Source organism: Natator depressus, chromosome 6, assembly GCF_965152275.1.
Source record: "Natator depressus isolate rNatDep1 chromosome 6, rNatDep2.hap1, whole genome shotgun sequence".
In the NCBI taxonomy this organism is placed as follows: domain Eukaryota; kingdom Metazoa; phylum Chordata; order Testudines; family Cheloniidae; genus Natator; species Natator depressus.
In genome coordinates, this window is record NC_134239.1 from 16493882 (window position 1) to 16512369 (window position 18488).

Genomic DNA, 18488 nt, shown 5'->3' on the forward strand with positions numbered 1-18488 from the left:
GTGGGACCGCAACCCGACTATAGCTGGTCTGTCAGCAGAGCCAGATAGCAGGACCTCCCTGCCCTTATGAGGATCATGATAATAGGTGGGCAGAAGCATTATCCCCATTTTACAGATGGGAAAAATGAGGCACAGACAGGCAAAGTGACTTGCCCAAGACTATCCAGCAGGCCAGTGGCTGAGCTGGGAATAGACCCGAGGTCTCCTGAATCCCAGTTCAGTGCTCTGTCCACTACCTTTGCCTGTATAGCACAGAATCAAACTGTTTTTAAAATTTTTGCTGTCCAATGACGTCTAATGTCCTGTCCCTTATAACTCCAGATCTCTGCCTTAGCCTAACTTCCTGCTGGATTTCTCATTCCTATTTCGCATCTATCTATGGGATTCTATTTCTTCAACTGGGTTAGCTTCACTTTCCCAAGATGGCTCTCCCTGTGCTGCTTGCGTTTGTGTTTGAGTGCACAGCGGTTCTGGATCTGACTCTGAGTGTGCGTGTGCATGCCTGCGTGAACCCCATGCCTGTGTGCATGTTTGTGTGTACGCCTGTACATGGCAGGTGATCCCAGCGAATGATGATGTGCTAGGTAATGGACCATGGTTTCATGGCTGTTCAGAGCACCAGCAATGCCCTAGTACAGGGGACGGCAAAGTACGGCCTGTGGACTGGATCCAGCCTGTCAGGGATTTCAATCCGGCCCACAGGATTGCCAGCCCTGTGGCACAGCGGGACTAACGCAGGCTCCCTGCCTGCCCTAGCCCCATGCCACTCCCAGAAGCGGCTGGCACCACATCACTGTGGTCCCTGGGGCTGGGGGGAGGGGCAGAGGGCTCCCTGCACTGCCCTCACCTACTAGCACTGCCCCCCGCAGCTCCCATTGGCCAGGAATGGGGAACGGAGGCCAATGGGAGCTACAGGGGTGGTACCACAGGTGAGGGCAGCTCACGGCGGAGCCACCTGCTCCACCCCACCCCCAGGAGCCACTGCCGGACATGCTGGCCACTGCCGGAACCAGCGCGGGGCAGGGCAGGCAGGGAGCCTGCCTTAGCCCTGCTGCGTGCTGCTGCCACCCTGGAGCCGCTTGTGGTAAGCGGCGCCAGGTCGGAGCCCACACCCTGAACCCCTCCTGCACCCCACACCTCAACCCCTGGCCTGCCAAGCCCTCCCAGTCCTCTGCCTTGAGCCCTCTGCCACACCCCTCCTGCACCCCAACCCCCTGCCCTGAGCCTCCTCCTGCACCCCGCACCCCTCCTGCACCCCAACCGCCTGCCCTGAGCCTCCCTGCACTCTGCACCCCAACCCCCTGTCGCACCCTGCCTGCACCCCAACCCCCTGCCCTGAGCCCCCTCCTGCACCCCGCACCTCTCCTGCACCCCAACCGCCTGCCCTGAGCCCCCCTGCACTCTGCACCCCAACCCCTTACCCTGAGCCCCCTGTCGCACCCTGCCTGCACCCCAACCCCCTGCCCTGAGCTCCCTCCTGTACACCACACCCCTCCTGTACTCCACACCCCTCCTGCACCCCAACCCCTTGCCCTGAGCCCCTTCCCACACCCCGCACTCCCTCCTGCATCCCAACCCCCTGCTCCAGCCCTACTTTCATGGCCCTACATACAATTTCCCCACTCAGATGTGACCCTCGGGCTAAAATGTTTGCCCACCCCTGCCCTAGCATGAAAGGAGCATATGCGTGTGGAGCTGAAACGTATGCTGGTTGTTGACTTCATCTCAGAAGACAGACAGGGCTGTACGTAGCTCTGAAAAAAAAAAAATCCCTGTTACCTTTACAACCATCTGGAGTGAGACTCATTCAGAGCAAGCGTTACTCATGACAACGGATATATAAAGGACTGAGGAGGAGTTAGTACCAAAATAACTAGCCTGGGGACCCAGCCACAGAGTGACTGGGGATAAGGGGAGAGCTGGCAAGGACTGAACCATGGTACACTGTTCAGGGGGTGTATGAAGGAGGCTGACCAGCTGATGGCTCACCCCAGTGGTAAGTCACAGTCATTGCCTGGTGTAAGAGCCGGCTCCAGTTCCCCTTGAAGGCAATAGACAACTGTCCGTTTCCATGTGGTTGGATCAGGGCCTGAGAGGAGCATCCACCACAGCACAGGCTCAGGAGGTGTGTCCCCGTTGTGGCTGTGCATACACGTACGTGTGTGGTTATGACAGGCCCTCGTACTGGCCTGCGTGTGATTCACTGTTTGCACGTGCTGGCCCTGTGCTGTGCACGAGTGCTGCTTGGTATAAGCTTGCTAGTGAGAACAGGGTTAACTCCCACCCCCCCCATGCATGCCCATGGGCAAAGCCGGGGCTCACGTGAGCAGGCCTGGTTGTAGGTGCATGCAGCGACCGACCGTTCTAGCCTGCGCTTGGGTTTGTGTAATGAGTCCTGCAGAGGGGGGCTGGTGTGCAGGCCGCTGGCTGATGAGCTGGTGAGGCTGCTCTTTCTCCTCTGGCGTCCTTTGTTGTGTTTAAAATGAAAACTGATCACAGCCGGAGACGATTAGGGTCTGAATTACAAAGGCACTCAGCACCCCCAGCCCCCAAGGAAAACAATGTGATTTGGTGCACAAAAGGAAGGGTGGGCTTGGAGCTGAGGCACTGGAAGACCTGGGTTCCGTACCTGGCTCTGCCCCAGACATGTGGGACCTTAGACAAGTCACTGCATTTCTCTGGGCCTCATTTCCCCACGTGTAAAATGGGGATAATGATCCTTCCTTTGTCTGTGTAGACTCGGCACTCTTCAGGGGAGGGGCTGTGTCTGTGCAACACCTGGCACAAGGGGCCCTGATCTCAACCAGGACTTGGACTGCTCCTGCGGTGTGTCTGTGCAGTGCTTGGCACAACAGGGCCCTGATCTCTGCCGGGGCAGGGACTGTCTCTCACAGTGCACCTGTGCAGCACCTGGCACTCTGGGACCTGATCTTGGTCAGTGCCTCTAGGTGCCGTTGTAACACAAATAATAATAGCAGAGCTCAGTGCCTTGGGAACTCAGGTGGGGCACCCAAAATTAATGAACGGTTCTGAGATTCTGGGGCTCCCAGTTTTGTTACAGGTTGTTTAGTGTCTGCACACTGTGAGTAACGCTGGCTGCTCCTGAGCATTTCTTGTACAGCAGCAATTCTTGCCTCTCAGTCAGTCCATGTGTGACAGAGTAACACCCGGGCAGACACACACTCTCTGGCTGGTCAAACAGGCAGCAGCTGTTTGTTCTGGGCAATGCACCATTAACAAGGGTGGGGCAGAATGTTGGGCTGACCCAGGGCGAAAAGGGGAGTGAGAGGCTGACCTGACCTAGGGCAATGAGTGGGGAGTAAAGGGGATGAGGACAGCTGGACCCAGGCTTGTGAGAGGGGGTTGAGTGGCTTCCTGACCAATCCCTGTGAGTGAATTCTCAGCTCTTAAGTGTGTTAGTAATGGTGGTGGTGGGAATGGACTTCAGAATGGACCTCAGACTATCTAGTTTAGCTAATCAAAAATATTCTAATCATGTTCTTATCCCACGGTTAGCACTGAGGTATTGTGCAATGAGACGTGAGGGACTTGGAGTCTCAGCCCCCACTACCAGAACACAGGACCTTGGGTTGCCCCATCTGTAGTTACAGCACAGGAACAAACCGGACACACATTACACTCTCTCCTTACTTGGGCAAAACCCCCATTGATTTGGTTCCTTATTTAGTACAGGCTCCGTCTTTAGCCTGGCAAACTCCTGTTGACATTGGTGGGAATTTTGCCTGAGTAAGGTACAGTATCCCACATGCAATCTATGGGAGATTGTCATTGGGACAGTGGCCACTGGAGGGCTGTCTGAGTATAATTTTTCCCAGGGAAGGTCTTGTGGATGACACAGCTGATTTGAACAGGGAACTAAGGCAGGAGAGTGGCTGAGTACAAAACACCTGGAGGGATGTGTAAGAGGCAATAAGAGATACACAACTGCTGATCGATAACTATATCTCAATGCATCTTTTGTCTTGGTGGGATGAGATGGCAAAAAATGGGGTAGGGGTTGGGATCTATGGTCCCAGGGGTCTTGGTTCTGCCTATGATCCTCTTCTGTGACAGTGGGGTCTCCACCTGGTACTTCAGAGCCTGGGGTTGTTAAGCTATTTCTCTAACCTGGGAATGAGGCAGGGGGTGTTGCGAGTGGTGTGAATGGATCTGGAGAAGGTGGCTGTCTTCTCCAGATCACTTCCAGCCACAGGGAGAAGGATAGAAAAAAGGGGAGGAGAGAAGTTAAGAAGCTCTCAGACTGAACCAAAGTAGCTAGGCTGTGCTGAAGAAGAGAAATTATGGCTTTTTTAGTTATTTCTGGAGGAGAGGAGACTTAGGAAATTCAAATGATGAGGAGATGCAACAGTTTCCATGAGCAGAACCTGGATACAGGAGAGGAGCCAGGACTTGATAATTTATAACTCACTGAATATGAGTGAAGCAACTAGTGGACAATGTTTGGGAACATTACTGTAAGAAGAGTAGGTACTTGGGGTGGAACAGAATTGAGGGTGGCAAGGAATGAGCTGAAGGAAGGGTCAGATGCACAGCTAGTGTACATCAGCATAAATCCATTGACTGTGTCCATTCCCACCAGCCGAGGAGCCAGATCATCATCTCCAGCAGCGCCACCAGCTCTAAGGTACTGATGCAGATCTTTGCTGTCTTCTCAGAATGCAGTGGACACAAGGGTCAGTGCAGGGCAATCAAAACCCAGTATCTCAAAAGGGATAACGATGACTAGGTCTCTGAAAGAAACCAGGCTGGGTGACGTGGGAGTTTATGTACTGTCCCTTAACATGCACATGCATGCATGTTTGTGTGTGCATGCCTTTGGATACCACAGTGGTGGCATGGTATATGGATCTACACAGAACAGAACAGAAACGCATGCATGTTTGTATATGTTTGCTGTATGAATGTAGGCACATGTGGTTGTGTGCGAATGTACATTAGTTTTCTGTGTGTGTATACATGTATGTTTGGGCATGTAGGTGAATTAAATATTTGTGTATGGCATATCTTGTGCGTGGGTGTACATTCAGTGTGTTTGTCTGCATGTAATTTGAATGTGTACGTGTTCTTTACATGTGCATATTTGTGCACAAATACTGTGTATGTGTGCATGTTTGCTCTGTGTATTTAGGGACACATGTGTGTGTGTGAATGCAGGTATGTATAGGGATGTAGGTGATTTCAGTATTTGTGTATGGCATAGACTGCATGGGTGCAAATTCAGTGCATTTTGTGTTTGCATGTAATTTTAATGTGTATGTTTGTTCTTTATGTGGGCATATTTGTGCACAAATACCATACATGAATGTGTGCTTGTGTGCATATGCCCAGGTACATGGAGGTGAGTTCATTTGGTGTATACATCTGCATGTACATGAGGTCAGCATGTTTGCGTATGTGCCTCTTAATTTTGTTGTAGGACACAGGAGTTCATGTATGTGGGCATGCGGATCTCTTGTGTGCTGCATTAAGTGGGAGGAAGGGGATACTGAAAAGATACAGGATGAACCAAGTATGAGGGAGTTTTGTTTTCAACGTGATTTGGTGGAAAATAAATTAGATGAAATGAGAAGGGAAGGGGGGAAAGTAAAGGCAGATGCTGTGACCTCTGGTAACTTCTGGGCTAATTGGCTTCACTCTGTTGGGAGATCAATAAACTCTTGTCAGCACAATTCCCATTCCAGCCTCTCACAGGAGCTCGCAACAAACTTACCAGGCCTGTGCGTAACAAACAGAAATACCCCACACCAACCAAGAGCTGGGACTGGGACACAGGCCTGAACCTTCTTTGGTATCATGACATTCCTACAGGGAGGGGGACAAACAGGGTTTATTATTTATTTGATTGCCACTGCCTGCCATATGCTCACAAGATAGAGCTATGAAGACAGTTCCACCCCTGAGGCTAAAGTACCAGAGGATTAACTGATAAAGGAATAACTCTCCTGATCAAAGGAATTTCCAGTGTACCTGCCCAATCCAAGCCATGCAAGCTGCCTGCCTAATCCAAGCCATAAAAGATGGTTGGCTTGGGAGACCTTGCCTATCTAAATGCCAACCTAAGCCAAACCACGTGAGCTGCCTGAGTTCCAACCAACTCAAGGCTGGTTGAGTGTATTAGAGAGAGATGGTTGGGGTCTTGTGGGAAGACCTTCATTGGGTTTGTAAGGAAGAGTGATTTTGTGCATGCCCAGGAAAGCTGGTTGGGTGTATGCTGGAGGTTGTTGGCTGGATGTTAGTGCGGGGGTGGATTAGGTGGAAGGAGAAGACAGGACTGGTGCAGTGCTGTGTGTATGTGTTGGTTGAGGGTGTGGAGGATAAGGATTGATGGGTCCTGTTTTGTATGGCTGGCTGCATGAGCAGGGATTGTTAGTGTGATTTGAGGTGTACCCAGGGGATTGCCATATGAAGAAGAAAGGACTGGTTGGAGAATTCTCGAGTGTACACTGAAATCCCATGAGATTGAATGCCATTAATAGGCTGATGACACCCAGCTCTACATCTCCGGTGCAGAGGATGGCAATGATGTGTCTGAAGGAACCTGGACAAAAGGAAGCCGGCTTCAGTTAAACCCAGGGAAGAGAGTACCCCAGGTCCTGTTAGTAGGAAAAGGAAAACTTTCTGAGGCAGTGGCATTTGCAGTGGTACTTGCCAAGCAGTCAAGGCAGTGATAAGTCTTGGGGTGCTCATTGCTACTCCTGGATACACAAACAAGAGTAGCCAGGGATATCTTCTTCCTACTTTGACTAACCAGAAGACCCTCTGTTGTGCAGGGGTGTGTCTCTGTGAGGGAGTTGTGGAAAGGTGTGCACATGGGATGTAGCAGAAGTAGGTTTGGCGGTGGTGGTATGCAGGGAGACCTATGGTGGGTGTAGAGGGGGTGGAGTTTATCAGTGTAGCTAGGAGGGGAGTTGTGTGGTGGCTATAGGTGGGGAGTCCCTCAGTGTAGCTGGGAAGGGGGTTGTGTGGTGGCTGCAGGAGGGGAGGGGAGTCCCTCAGTGTAGCTGGGGTGGGGGTTGCGTGGTGGCTGTAGGAGGGGGGAGTCTCTCAGTGTAGCTGGGCTGGGGGGGTTACGCAGCAGGTTTAGCAGGAGAAGGGGTTGTGCAGTGGGTGTAGCTGGGGTGTGGGGGGTTTATGGTGGGTGTAGCTGGGGTGTGGTGGCTGTTGGAGGATAGGGAGTCTCTCAATGGAGCTGGGCTGGGGGTGTGCGGTGGGTGTAGCATGGGAGGAAGTTGTGCAGAGGGTGGAGCTGGGGTGTGGTGGCTGTTGGAGGGTAGGGAGTCTCTCAGTGGAGCTGGGCTGGGGGTGTGCGGTGGGTGTAGCATGGGAGGAAGTTGTGCAGTGGGTGTAGCTGGGGTGTGGTGGCTGTTGGAGGGTAGGGAGTCTCTCAGTGGAGCTGGGCTGGGGGTGTGCGGTGGGTGTAGCATGGGAGGAAGTTGTGCAGAGGGTGGAGCTGGGGTGTGGTGGCTGTTGGAGGGTAGGGAGTCTCTCACTGGAGCTGGGCTGGGGGTGTGCGGCGGGTGTAGCACGGGAGGAAGTTGTGCAGAGGGTGGAGCTGGGGTGTGGTGGCTGTTGGAGGGTAGGGAGTCTCTCAATGGAGCTGGGCTGGGGGTGTGCGGTGGGTGTAGCACGGGAGGAAGTTGTGCAGAGGGTGGAGCTGGGGTGTGGTGGCTGTTGGAGGATAGGGAGTCTCTCAGTGGAGCTGGGCTGGGGGTGTGCGGTGGGTGTAGCATGGGAGGAAGTTGTGCAGAGGGTGGAGCTGGGGTGTGGTGGCTGTTGGAGGGTAGGGAGTCTCTCACTGGAGCTGGGCTGGGGGTGTGCGGCGGGTGTAGCACGGGAGGAAGTTGTGCAGAGGGTGGAGCTGGGGTGTGGTGGCTGTTGGAGGGTACGGAGTCTCTCAGTGGAGCTGGGCTGGGTTGTGCGGTGGGTGTAGCACGGGAGGAAGTTGTGCAGAGGGTGGAGCTGGGGTGTGGTGGCTGTTGGAGGATAGGGAGTCTCTCAGTGGAGCTGGGCTGGGTTGTGCGGTGGGTGTAGCACGGGAGGAAGTTGTGCAGAGGGTGGAGCTGGGGTGTGGTGGCTGTTGGAGGGTACGGAGTCTCTCAGTGGAGCTGGGCTGGGGGTGTGCGGTGGGTGTAGCAGAGGAAGGGGTGTGGGGTTTGAGCCTGGGGCTGTAGCCCTGGTGTGTCTTTGCCCTGTGTAGCCTAGGCCGTAGTGAGGACACAGGTGCTGGGGGCGGGGCCGAGTGTAGCCGAGGCTTTACTCGGGGGGGGGGCGAGGCCCTTGTCGGCTGGAGGCGGGGCAGGGCCTCGCGAGCGAGCCCATATCGGGTACAGCCAGGCCCGCAGCAGCGGCCTCGGGAGTGGGCGTGTCATAGGGGCGGGGTCTGAGGACAGCCCGCCCCCGCCGGCCCGAGCGGCTCCGCCATAGGCGGGCTGTCCCGCGTGGGGGTTGCCATGGAGACGAGTCGCTAGGCGCCGGGTGTGTGGGAGCCGAGCTCAGACCGAGCCGGGAGCCCCGGAGCGAGAGGCCGGGAGGCACCGGGGGCCGCGCAGCGGCAGGGCCGGCACCACGCGGGGGGGAGGCCGATCCCGGGTAGGGGTAGGGTGCTAGCCCCGGGAGGGCGATCCAGGGGGTACCGGCCTGGCCCTGGCTGGGGGATCCCGGGGGCTTTGGTCCTGGTCCCGGTCCCGGTAGGCTGATCCGGGGGCACCGGCCCCATAGCCGAGGGGCTGTTGGGGGGCCCTGCTCCCGGCCCTGGCAGGAGGAGGCAAGGGGGCGCCAGCCCCATCCCTGGCACGGGGCACCCAAGGGGGGCACATGTCCTAGTCTCGGGGGAGGCGATCCAGAGGCACCAGTCCCAGCCCTGGCCGGAGGGGAGCAAGGGGGCACCAGTCCCAGCTCCAGGAGGCTGGTCGGTCCCATCCCTGACAGGGGGGACCCGGGGAGGGGCACTGGTCTTAGTCCCAGGAGGCCAATCCGGGGGGCACCAGGTTAGCTGGTTGTCATGTTCCCTGTGGGCTGCCCCGCTGGAGGCGGTGGCTTTCGTTATCCCAGCAGCCCTTGGCCATGAGAATGGGCAGCGCAGGGTCCTCAGGCAGGGAGGAGCGGCTGCCATCGGGAGCGGAGGAGCAGCTGAGTGGTGGGGATCAGACACTGGAGCTGACCGGGCGGCACCTGAAGCGGCTGCCAGGCCCAGTGTGTGCCCTGGGCAGCCTGCAGAAGCTCTACATCAGTGGCACGGGGTTGCGTGAGCTGCCTGAGGAGATCGAGGGACTGCGGGAGCTGCGCATCCTGGCACTGGACTTCAACAAGCTGGAGGAGGTGCCTGAGGCACTATGCCGCCTGCCCCGTCTCACCCGCCTCTACCTGGGCAGCAACCGCCTCTTTGGCCTCCCTGCAGACTTTGCCCAGCTCCAGACTCTGCGCTGCTTGTGGATCGAGAACAACTACCTGTACCATTTCCCTCGGGCCTTGCTCCAGATGCCTGCACTGCAGTCCTTGCAGATGGGTGACAATCGACTCCGGGCACTGCCAGGCAGCCTGCCGCGTATGACTGGCCTCCGGGGGCTATGGCTTTATGGGAATCGCTTTGAGGAGTTCCCACAGCCCCTGCTCCGCATGGCCCAGCTCCATATCCTTGACCTGGACCGCAACAAGATCATCGACTTCCCAGACCTGGCCCACCTAAAAAGGTTACGGCTCTTTTCCTATGACCATAATCCAGTTAAAGCACCACCCTGTGTGGCTGACACTGTCACCCTTGTGGGCGATGGGGCCCAGGAGCTGATGGAGGCCAGGGAGGAACGTCTCCAGAGCCTGCGGGAGCAGGAGGAGCAGGATGAACAGGAGGAGAATGGCTCAGAAGCCATGCAGGGCACCCTGAGGAACGACTCCTCTCTGCTGGAGGATGCTGAAGGCAGTTTCTCTGCCCTCGAATGCTCCCCAGAAGAAACATGAGAATGGGCACTACAACAACATGGTTGCTGCTCAGAAAATCTGGTGGACATTGGTGGGCTGGTATATCCGCTTCTGCGCTGCAAGGGGTGAGAGTTTGCATGGACCATCTCTGGCCATGGGGGGCCACAGTCTCCCAACTAGGGTCATGGGCAACTACCAGTCCAGGGAGTCACTATCTTCTTGCACGAGACAGGAAAACCATGAATCAAAGGGATCACTGTCTCCTTGCTGGGACCACAGACCGCAAAGGGGAGTATCATCTATCTGCAGAAGTGCTGGGCAGTCACTGCACCCCTGAGACATCCTGCATAACCACAGGACGTGGGGGTTGGCAGGGGAAACCACAATGCTGTTGTGTTGGATAATCCCATTGGACCAGGTCTGTAGGAGGATGGTCCCTGTTTGAGATGGGCATTGATAAGAGTTGGCCTTTTCAGAACAGCCAGCTTGTGGTGGAAGCCTGGAATTGAAAGGACTTTAATGTGACAATCTGTGGCTGTTTGGTTAGGTATCTATGAGTGATCTCTGCTACTTGCCATCCGGCCCATTGCCACGGGACTCAGAAACAAGACAGGAAAAAGCCATGCTGTTTGGTTTGGTGGGGTTTTTTCATTCCCTTGGACTCCGCGCCCTGGAGGGCCACAGGGTTCGAGTATGAACAGAAAAGCTTCTCACATCCTAGAGATTCCTATTCTGCTACTGGAATTAGACTCACAGAGAGAAACATCTCCCAAGCTGCTCCTTCCAGCTGTCAGCTTTGAAAAGAAGCTGATAGGAAAGCCTTGTTTGTGCGCAGCACTCGCTCTCTGGCCTGGAAAGGGTTTTTGCCTCCGCTCTTTGTATGGTGGGAAAAGGAGCCCTGTGCGCTGCTTTGCAGGCTGCCTGGACTTTCCATTCCCTTAAATGGGCACAGAAGCAAAAGCTGGTGTGAACTGGGCCACCAGGACTGTGTGCGTCTGGGGCAGTGGGGTGGCAGCAGCAGGACTCTCTCCGACTCTCTCTTTCCTCCTGGGGGTGGCAGGCTCATTCTCCCATTCCACCGCGGGCTAGATTTGTACCAAATCTAAGCAATAAAAAGTAGAAAACTGAGAAAATCTGGTAGCGAGAGGAAGAGGCTCTCAGGCTGATTCTCAGGGAGGCTGCTGCCAGGATGGTTTATTTGGAAAGAGTATGTAAACAGAATCATATGGTCTGGGGAAAGGGAACTGGGTTCTCAAGCATCTGTGTTATTTTTAACATTTTGGGGGATCCTGTTTCCTCTCTCTGCCCGTCTCTGAACTGTACTGTCTTTTTTGCACTCTTCCTCGCTCTCCTCCATCCCTCCTCTGCTGCTGTCATTTGTGACTCCCTCTGCAGTGCAACTCCTCCCTCACTGGGAACTAGGTCCATTCTCCTTCCCTCCTTTCCATACCTCTCTCTGAGCTCCCCTCCATAGCGCTCTCCCCTCCTCTCTTCATCTCCTCCCCTCCACTCCTCCCTGGGCTGTGTTCACTCTCAGCCCAGCTTCAATCTCAGTAACTTTATTGGCATGGCAAAGTATACCAGTATTGCCAAAGTTAATACACTTTGTCAAGTCTCTGTGCCTTGGTCAGGGTTTTAGAGGATTAACTGGGTTTTATACCATGTGCCCACTATGATCTTTTGTGGATTTGCTGGCTGGGGGCCAGGTAGCATTAAGACATTTCCACTGTCTTTTTCCTTTCACTCAAAGTTATGTCATTTTTCTTCTTTGCTTTGCTGCAAAGAGTCTTGCTAGTTCTGATCACTTGGAAAAGTCTCCTCCTCTTCTTTTGGATCTCATGCAGCAGAATAAAAAGTGCCTGTCAGTTTCAGTTTCTCCTGTCACAGTGGGGTACAAAATTGCCCATCCTTGGGTTTCTAGTGGAAAGTGTCCTGGTTTCCGTTTTTGCTTTGGGATCACTGCTTCAATACTTGGTGAGAGCACAGCTCTGTATTACACAGTGCCCTGTAGATAGGAGGTCTGCTAGTGTGAAGGGAGCTGGAACAATCTAGCTGCTTGTGTTGATGATGTTCTCTAATTCCAGTAGCCAACATACTTTTCTTTTTTGGGGCTTTGTGCAGTGTCTGGAAGAAGGTGGGAAGATGTTGCCTGTGTAAGAGTGGAGGGTGATTTTAGCAGTGCTTATGTCCCATCCAGTGCAGCCTGAGTGCCAATTGCTGTACTCCACATTCCCCACCCATAAAGATCTAGCAGTAGATTTATCCGCGGGTTGAAGGTAGCCAGAGGATTTTAAAGGTCTGTAGCACATCCTGTAGCCGGCTGGGCTCTTCCTGCTGCATGACTATGAGGCCAAGGTGTGGCTTGTTCAGGTGGGTTCTGTGTGTGTCTGCACAGTAACATTTTAATTTGCTTTGGGGCTTTAAGCCTGTGATTTTTGGTCTTTTCTAGGCTGAGCTGACAGGGCCTGTGTGCTGTTGTAGCAGGTGTCTCTGTAGCAGGTTCAGGTGCCTTGGGTGGGGATTAATCAGCCCAGTACTGATAACAGGAACAGTATGACTCATGTCTCTCAGAACTGCTCTGTCCCTGTCTGCGTCATTTTTGCTCCGGGGGCTGAATTGGTTTGTGTGACTAGGGGAGGCTCAAACTGCATGGTCTTGGTCCTGGAGCTGGCCCATCTGCACCTGAAAACCAAGTCCTCACTCTCTGTTGTTCTCTCTGAGCTGTGGGGTATCTCTGAGCCGTGTTCCCTCTGTCTCTATTTCAGCTGTGTCCTCTCTCTCTTGCTCTCTCCCACCTCATTTGAAAAGCCCTTGTGGCACCTGAGGATATGCCATCCCAGCTGCAGTGGGCCACGAAGTGATGAGTAGAGAGGCTGGAAGGTCAGGCCAAGGGGCAAACACGGGAGGTGAGAGAGACTGACTCAAGTGGCTGTTGGGAAAACAAATTCTAAGTGTGCTATGGAAATGACGGCGGGTGGAGGGGGAGAGAATGTCTCCTGACAGTTACAGCCCTTAGTGCTTCCCTGGCCCTTGTATTTCAGAGCTCCAGAGTCCTGCTGCCCCCGTCTCTGTGAGTTAGGGGTATACAGCATGTTATCCCCATAGCACTCCGCAGGATCTCCTCTCTGAGCCCACTGCTGCTGCCTGCCCTGGCTAGCTCTGTGCACTGGGGCATGCCTGCCTGAGGCTTAGTGCACACATGAGTTTATTAAGCTGGGTACACTGAGACTAAACTGCTGCCTGGGAAGGGCCTTTTATTGCTGATTGTCCAGACTCCCATGAAATTGGTGGTGGGGATTCCTGTACCTCTTAGAGGTGTTTTGTTTACCAAGATCAGGAATGTTGCTTAACTGGAGTAGTTAATTCATTCCCCTCTTCCTCCTGTTTTGAGTCATTTCTCTGCTCTCCTTCTCTTGATCAGCTTCAAGTGGTTTTATTAGGCTTCTTAAGGGAACAATTTCAAATGATTTCCTTTGCTGTTTCTTATAGTAACATCCGGAGTCAGCAAGAGGCTGCCAGGTCAGGGGCGGGGATTGAGAAGCGAGTTATCTCAGTCCCGCCCCCTCTGCTGGAGCGGGACATTGGACTGGCGGCAGTTGCTGAGTCAGCCTAGGAATCTGGTGTATGTGTGGCAAGAATGCAGGTACCCACAGGAACATTGCTTGTGCTAAAGGCTGACTGGCCCTGATTATCTTAATCCTCAGCCTCACTGAGCATGAAGTCTAAATCCTACTGCCCATTTGTGAAGGTGGAGTGAATTTCTACTGTCCTGCTCCAGCCAGGATGAGGGAAGGTCTCTTAGTCTTCCAAAGACCGGATCAGAGCAGTGAGTCCTTCTCATCTGGTATTTCACTTCCTTGAGGTATTAGAGCAGATCAGTGATCAGCTGGGCCAATATCTGTCCTCCTTGTTATAGTATAATAGACCCGTGGTCTGTCTAGTCTGGTATCCTGCCTCTGGCAGTAGCCAGTATGTTCCCCCGCATGATACATCGAATTGTGCAATACCATAGCAAGGTGGTAGGGGGCAATAATGTTTCCTGATCCCAGATGGTGATCAGCTTTCACTGAAGCATAAGAACCTGTGGATCCCACTGAGTTCTTTTCCCCCATAACATCCTGCAGCAGTGAGTTTCCCAAGTTACCTGTCGGAACAGCATGTGTCTGTGGACCAGTCCAAAGACTTCAGACCAAAGGTTTACATTTTTGATTTTAAAAACAGTCAGAGTTGCAAGACATTTTAACTAGAGCTGGTCAAAAAATGTTCAGATGAGACAGTTTTCTCAAAACTCTCTGCAGGAGCATAGGGACTTTGACAAAATGTTGTTACGAAATAAAAATGGAACTGAAGGGTTGGGATAAGGTCAAAGTGGAACGTTTTGATTTTTCATTTTGAAATAACTTTATTTAGAAATGTATTTTGTATTCTATCAGTAACATATAAACTTTTAAAAAAGTCAAAATCTGAACAAAATGTTTTGTTTGACCTGAAACTAAATTGTTTTGAAAATTTCATTTCATGGGAAATTTCACCGTGTTCTGTGTCCAGGCTGGTGTGGCGCAAACCCAGGTTTTGAAATGTTGGAATTTCCTGCAGAATAAAAAGGCTGCATTTCAAGCGGCTCTGATTGTAACCAATAAGACTGCAGTATGCAAATGAACTACAGTCAAGTGTATGGAGGGATACGGAATGTTTGTGAGTTGTGAAGTTCCAGAACTATGTCGCGATCTGAGAGACCATTGTCTAGGGTTTCATCCAGGGTTGGCTTTGTTGTCTATGTATCAGGTGTGACACAGCTCTGCTGCCCGGTATCATAAGTTCACATTCCAGCTGGGTTGACTTAGCTTTTCGACTGAGAGAGAGAAACTGAGCGCCAGGCTTTAATTGGAGTGGTCCAGTCTGCTCTGTTTGGACATTAAGGCTCCCAGGCACTTTTATAAGATTAGGATTTTGCCCCTGCTCTCTGGTGTTCTGGCACAGTGGTGCTCAACCATTGATACGTGTACCCCCTGAGTGAATGCAGAGGTCTTGAGGGGTACATCAACTTCTCTAGATATTTGCCTAGTTTTACAACAGGCTACATAAAAAGCACTAGTGAAGTCAGTGCAAACTAAAATTTCATACAGACAATGACTGGTTTATACTGCTCTTACTGAAATGCAAGTACAATATTTATATTCCAATTGATTTATTTTATAATGGTGAAAATGAGGAAGTCAGCAACTTTTCAGTAATAGTGTGCTGTGACACTTTTGTATGTTTATGTTTGATGTAAGCAAGTAGTGTGAGGTGAAACTTGGGGGTATGCAAGACAAATCCCATTCCTGAAAGGGGTGCAGTAGTCTGGAAAGGGTGAGAGTCACTGTTCTAGAGTGTGTTGTATCCTGGCTGGATCCCACCTTTCACCCCAAAGGTGGGCTCTGTTCAGAGGTGCTATCTGAATGGTTTATAGCAGGGGAATTTTTTGGTCAAGGTATAGGCAAGGTCCAGACTCCAGAGAAACATTTTTCACACATCAATAACAATAATGAAAATAAGTAAATAAAAAGATTTCATTGTCCGTTCAAAAGCCTCTGGCAGTCTGGATTTGGCTCACGGTCTGCCTATTGACTACCCCGGTTCATAGTGTCTGAAGTGCTTTGGGATTGAAGACACTATCGTAATACAAGATAGTGGCATTCACACCTCTGTGTACGAATGGGACAACCTGCATGCACAAAGAGTGGCATGTATGCACACCACTGCTTTCCACTGAATAAAATCAGAAATGTTCTTCTGTATGTCAGAGCACTCTACTGCTGATAGCTAAGGAAGATTCCCCTTTAGCTCAAGGAGCAGGAGTCTATGCTTTTCTTTTTTTTTTTTTTTAAAGCAGGAGATCTGAGTTCTATCCCCATTATCACTTTGAAGGTCTGATTGGCCCCAGTGTACAACATAATGACAAGCACAAAGTTTGTAGATGGCCACATTTTTGTTGCAGTCCCACAGAAAGGCATTTGGATGCTGAAATAACACAGTCTCCCCTCCTTCTTGCCCTGCTTTTTTGTTGGGGCCATTACTTCTGCTGCTCCCCAGCTCTTCTGCCTGGCTGCCCCATGCTACCCCCGTGAGTCTGACTTCCCCAGGCTCCCTCCGTCTGATTGTCTGCGCTGTGCTTCCCTTGTGGCATTAGACTGCCTATTTTTCACTCCCATGGAGGGCATTAGCTGGAGGGAGTCAAGAGAGGGCCCACAAAAGGAATGGGATCCAATCTGGGAGGCCGGTTCCAGGCACAACAATTGCATCTGCATGGGTCGGGATTGGGCCTGCATTCCAGGAGAGCATGTGCAGGTCTGGTCATGAGCTAATCTGACGCTGCAGGAATCCAAGTGAGACTTCACAGCCCTAGCACTGTATGCAAATAGCTATGGCATGTGTGCATCTTTGGGTCACAGTATAGAGCATAGGATCTGTATGTATATAAGTGGCATATTCTCCAATATCCAGCGTGCACTGCTTTGTGTCTTGTTTTAATCACAGTTGTTAGGAGCATGCTTCTGTTTCCATCTGCTCCTGCTGACTGCAAACATAAGGCAGCCTAGCAGAGAAGAAGTCTCTCTTTAGAAGGGCATGAATCTGAAATGTTCAGGGTAAACAAAACGAGCAGGTTCACTCGTAGCACATTTTGTTACCTGTCCCTTCAGAGAACCCTTCTCAAATGTACAGTGTCTGCTGGAAGAGAAATACGAATCAGTTGCATTGACTGTGGCAAGTGCTTTCATATGACCATTCTGCTCTTTACACTGAAACAATCCAAGCATACACAAGACCTGATCCTCAGAAGGTATTAATTGGCCTAGTTCCATTAAAATCAATGGAGCTGCACCGATTTACCCCAGCTGAGGTTCTGGCTCGCAACGTATACGTGAGAAGTCTCGATGTCTCAGGGCAATCATCCACCTACGCCCAGTAGTCGTCGTCATAGGAGGCAATATACAAATCCCTGACTTCCTTGGGTGTCAATCTTGGGCCATATTTGGGACTCTGGCTTCCTAGGTAGAGGTGTTTGTGCTGGTCTAGTAGGTGACGTTGGTTTGGCCGGCACAGTGCGTGTTGTCTTAGCGATACACCAATTGTGTGTGCCCTAGGAGATGCAAGGCTTGCGAACACCGGCCCAGGGCTTTTTATCAGCTTCTGGCTTGCTCATGTAGAGTAGGGATCTTCTCAGCCGGTTCAGAGAGCTGCTATTTCAGCCATTTGTGTGTGCTGAGAAAAGGGGTTGGCACCTGGACTGGTGATTTGAAGTGTGATTCCACTCTGAAAAGTGAGTCTGCAAAAACGGCAGGGGGTTGCTCAGCAGATCTACTCCCGGAGTGTTTTCAGAGGCCCAGCACATTTGGGGGCACCTGAAAATAATGAATAATATCTGGTTGCTTTATTGAGAAAAATACATTTTGGCTGTTTTTCACACCTCTTAGCCCTGCGGTGCCAACACAGCTCCAGGAGAGTGAGCTGGATTCTGTTCCTTCTGCACTCTCACCATCGGCAGAATTGTGTGCTCAGGGTCTGTCTGCACTGCAGTCAGGCGTGTGATTGCAGCATGTATAGACATACCTAAGGTAGCTTTGATGGAGCTCGAATAAGGATAGCCGTGAATCTGCAGCAGAATGGAGGGCAGCTGCTTGAGTGTGTACCCAGGGTCCTGGGCAGCTGGGCCTAGCCCAGGCAGCTGCCTTTGCTGCTCCAGCTTTACTGTTCTTGTAACTGGAGCTAGATCAAAGCTCACTCAGGTCTGTCACCACATGCTACAGTCACATCTCCTGATTGCCATGCAGCCATGCCTCCGTTCCAGTCATTTACACATGTGCAACTCCACTGAAGGTGAAGGGGTTTCACCAGTGTCACTGAGGACATAATCAGAAGATAGGGGGCTGCAGAGATGCCAACAAAGGTCTAAGTTGGCCTGCAGAAACTCTCTAGCTGGTGATGATGTCGAAGAAGGAAAGAAATAAATTTAGTTTTCAGAGCCTAAGGTGAGTTTTAGTGCCTGACTTCTTTTTACTTGTATACTAAGCACGTTTGATCTGGAATCATTGAGAGGTGACAGATGTAGAACATCATGGTGCCATTTCTATAGTGTCACTTTTCAGAGTAGAATCACACTTTAAAGTCAATAAGTGAATTCTGATAGAGGCTGAAGAACCTTTGCCATCAGCCTTGGCTTTTGACCAGTATACGTTCTGTCCTTTGGACTGGTTCCTTAGCAAGACTGTTGCTCTGTGGATAACACAGATTAACTGTGCTATGTTTACCAACTCATGCACTGGCAAAGTTTGCAGATTCCTCTGAGGAATAACAAAGGCCGTTGTCTAAGACAATCTTTTTAGGGATTCCATGTCTAGCGAGTATGGCCCTCCGTTTGTGGTACTTTCAGTGGTATTCAGAATTTCCAGTTCAGAGAAGTTAGTGTAATATTGCACAACATTCATATCGTGTCTGTTGTTCCACACAAGGAATCAAACAACTGTCAATGGTCTGCCATGATCTTGTTGGCATTCCATGAGGTATCATTG

The 18488-nt window shown here is 51.8% G+C and overlaps 1 protein-coding gene across 1 annotated transcript; it reads left to right on the forward strand.

Moving 5' to 3' along the window:
* The first annotated feature begins 8530 nt into the window (after positions 1–8530).
* Positions 8531–14794, forward strand: LRRC10B (leucine rich repeat containing 10B). Its single transcript, XM_074954643.1, has 2 exons — positions 8531–11143; positions 13426–14794. Exon 1 carries the CDS (start codon positions 9085–9087, stop codon positions 9973–9975), a length of 891 nt encoding a protein of 296 aa, XP_074810744.1. The 5' UTR covers positions 8531–9084; the 3' UTR covers positions 9976–11143; positions 13426–14794.
* Positions 14795–18488: the final 3694 nt, after the last annotated feature.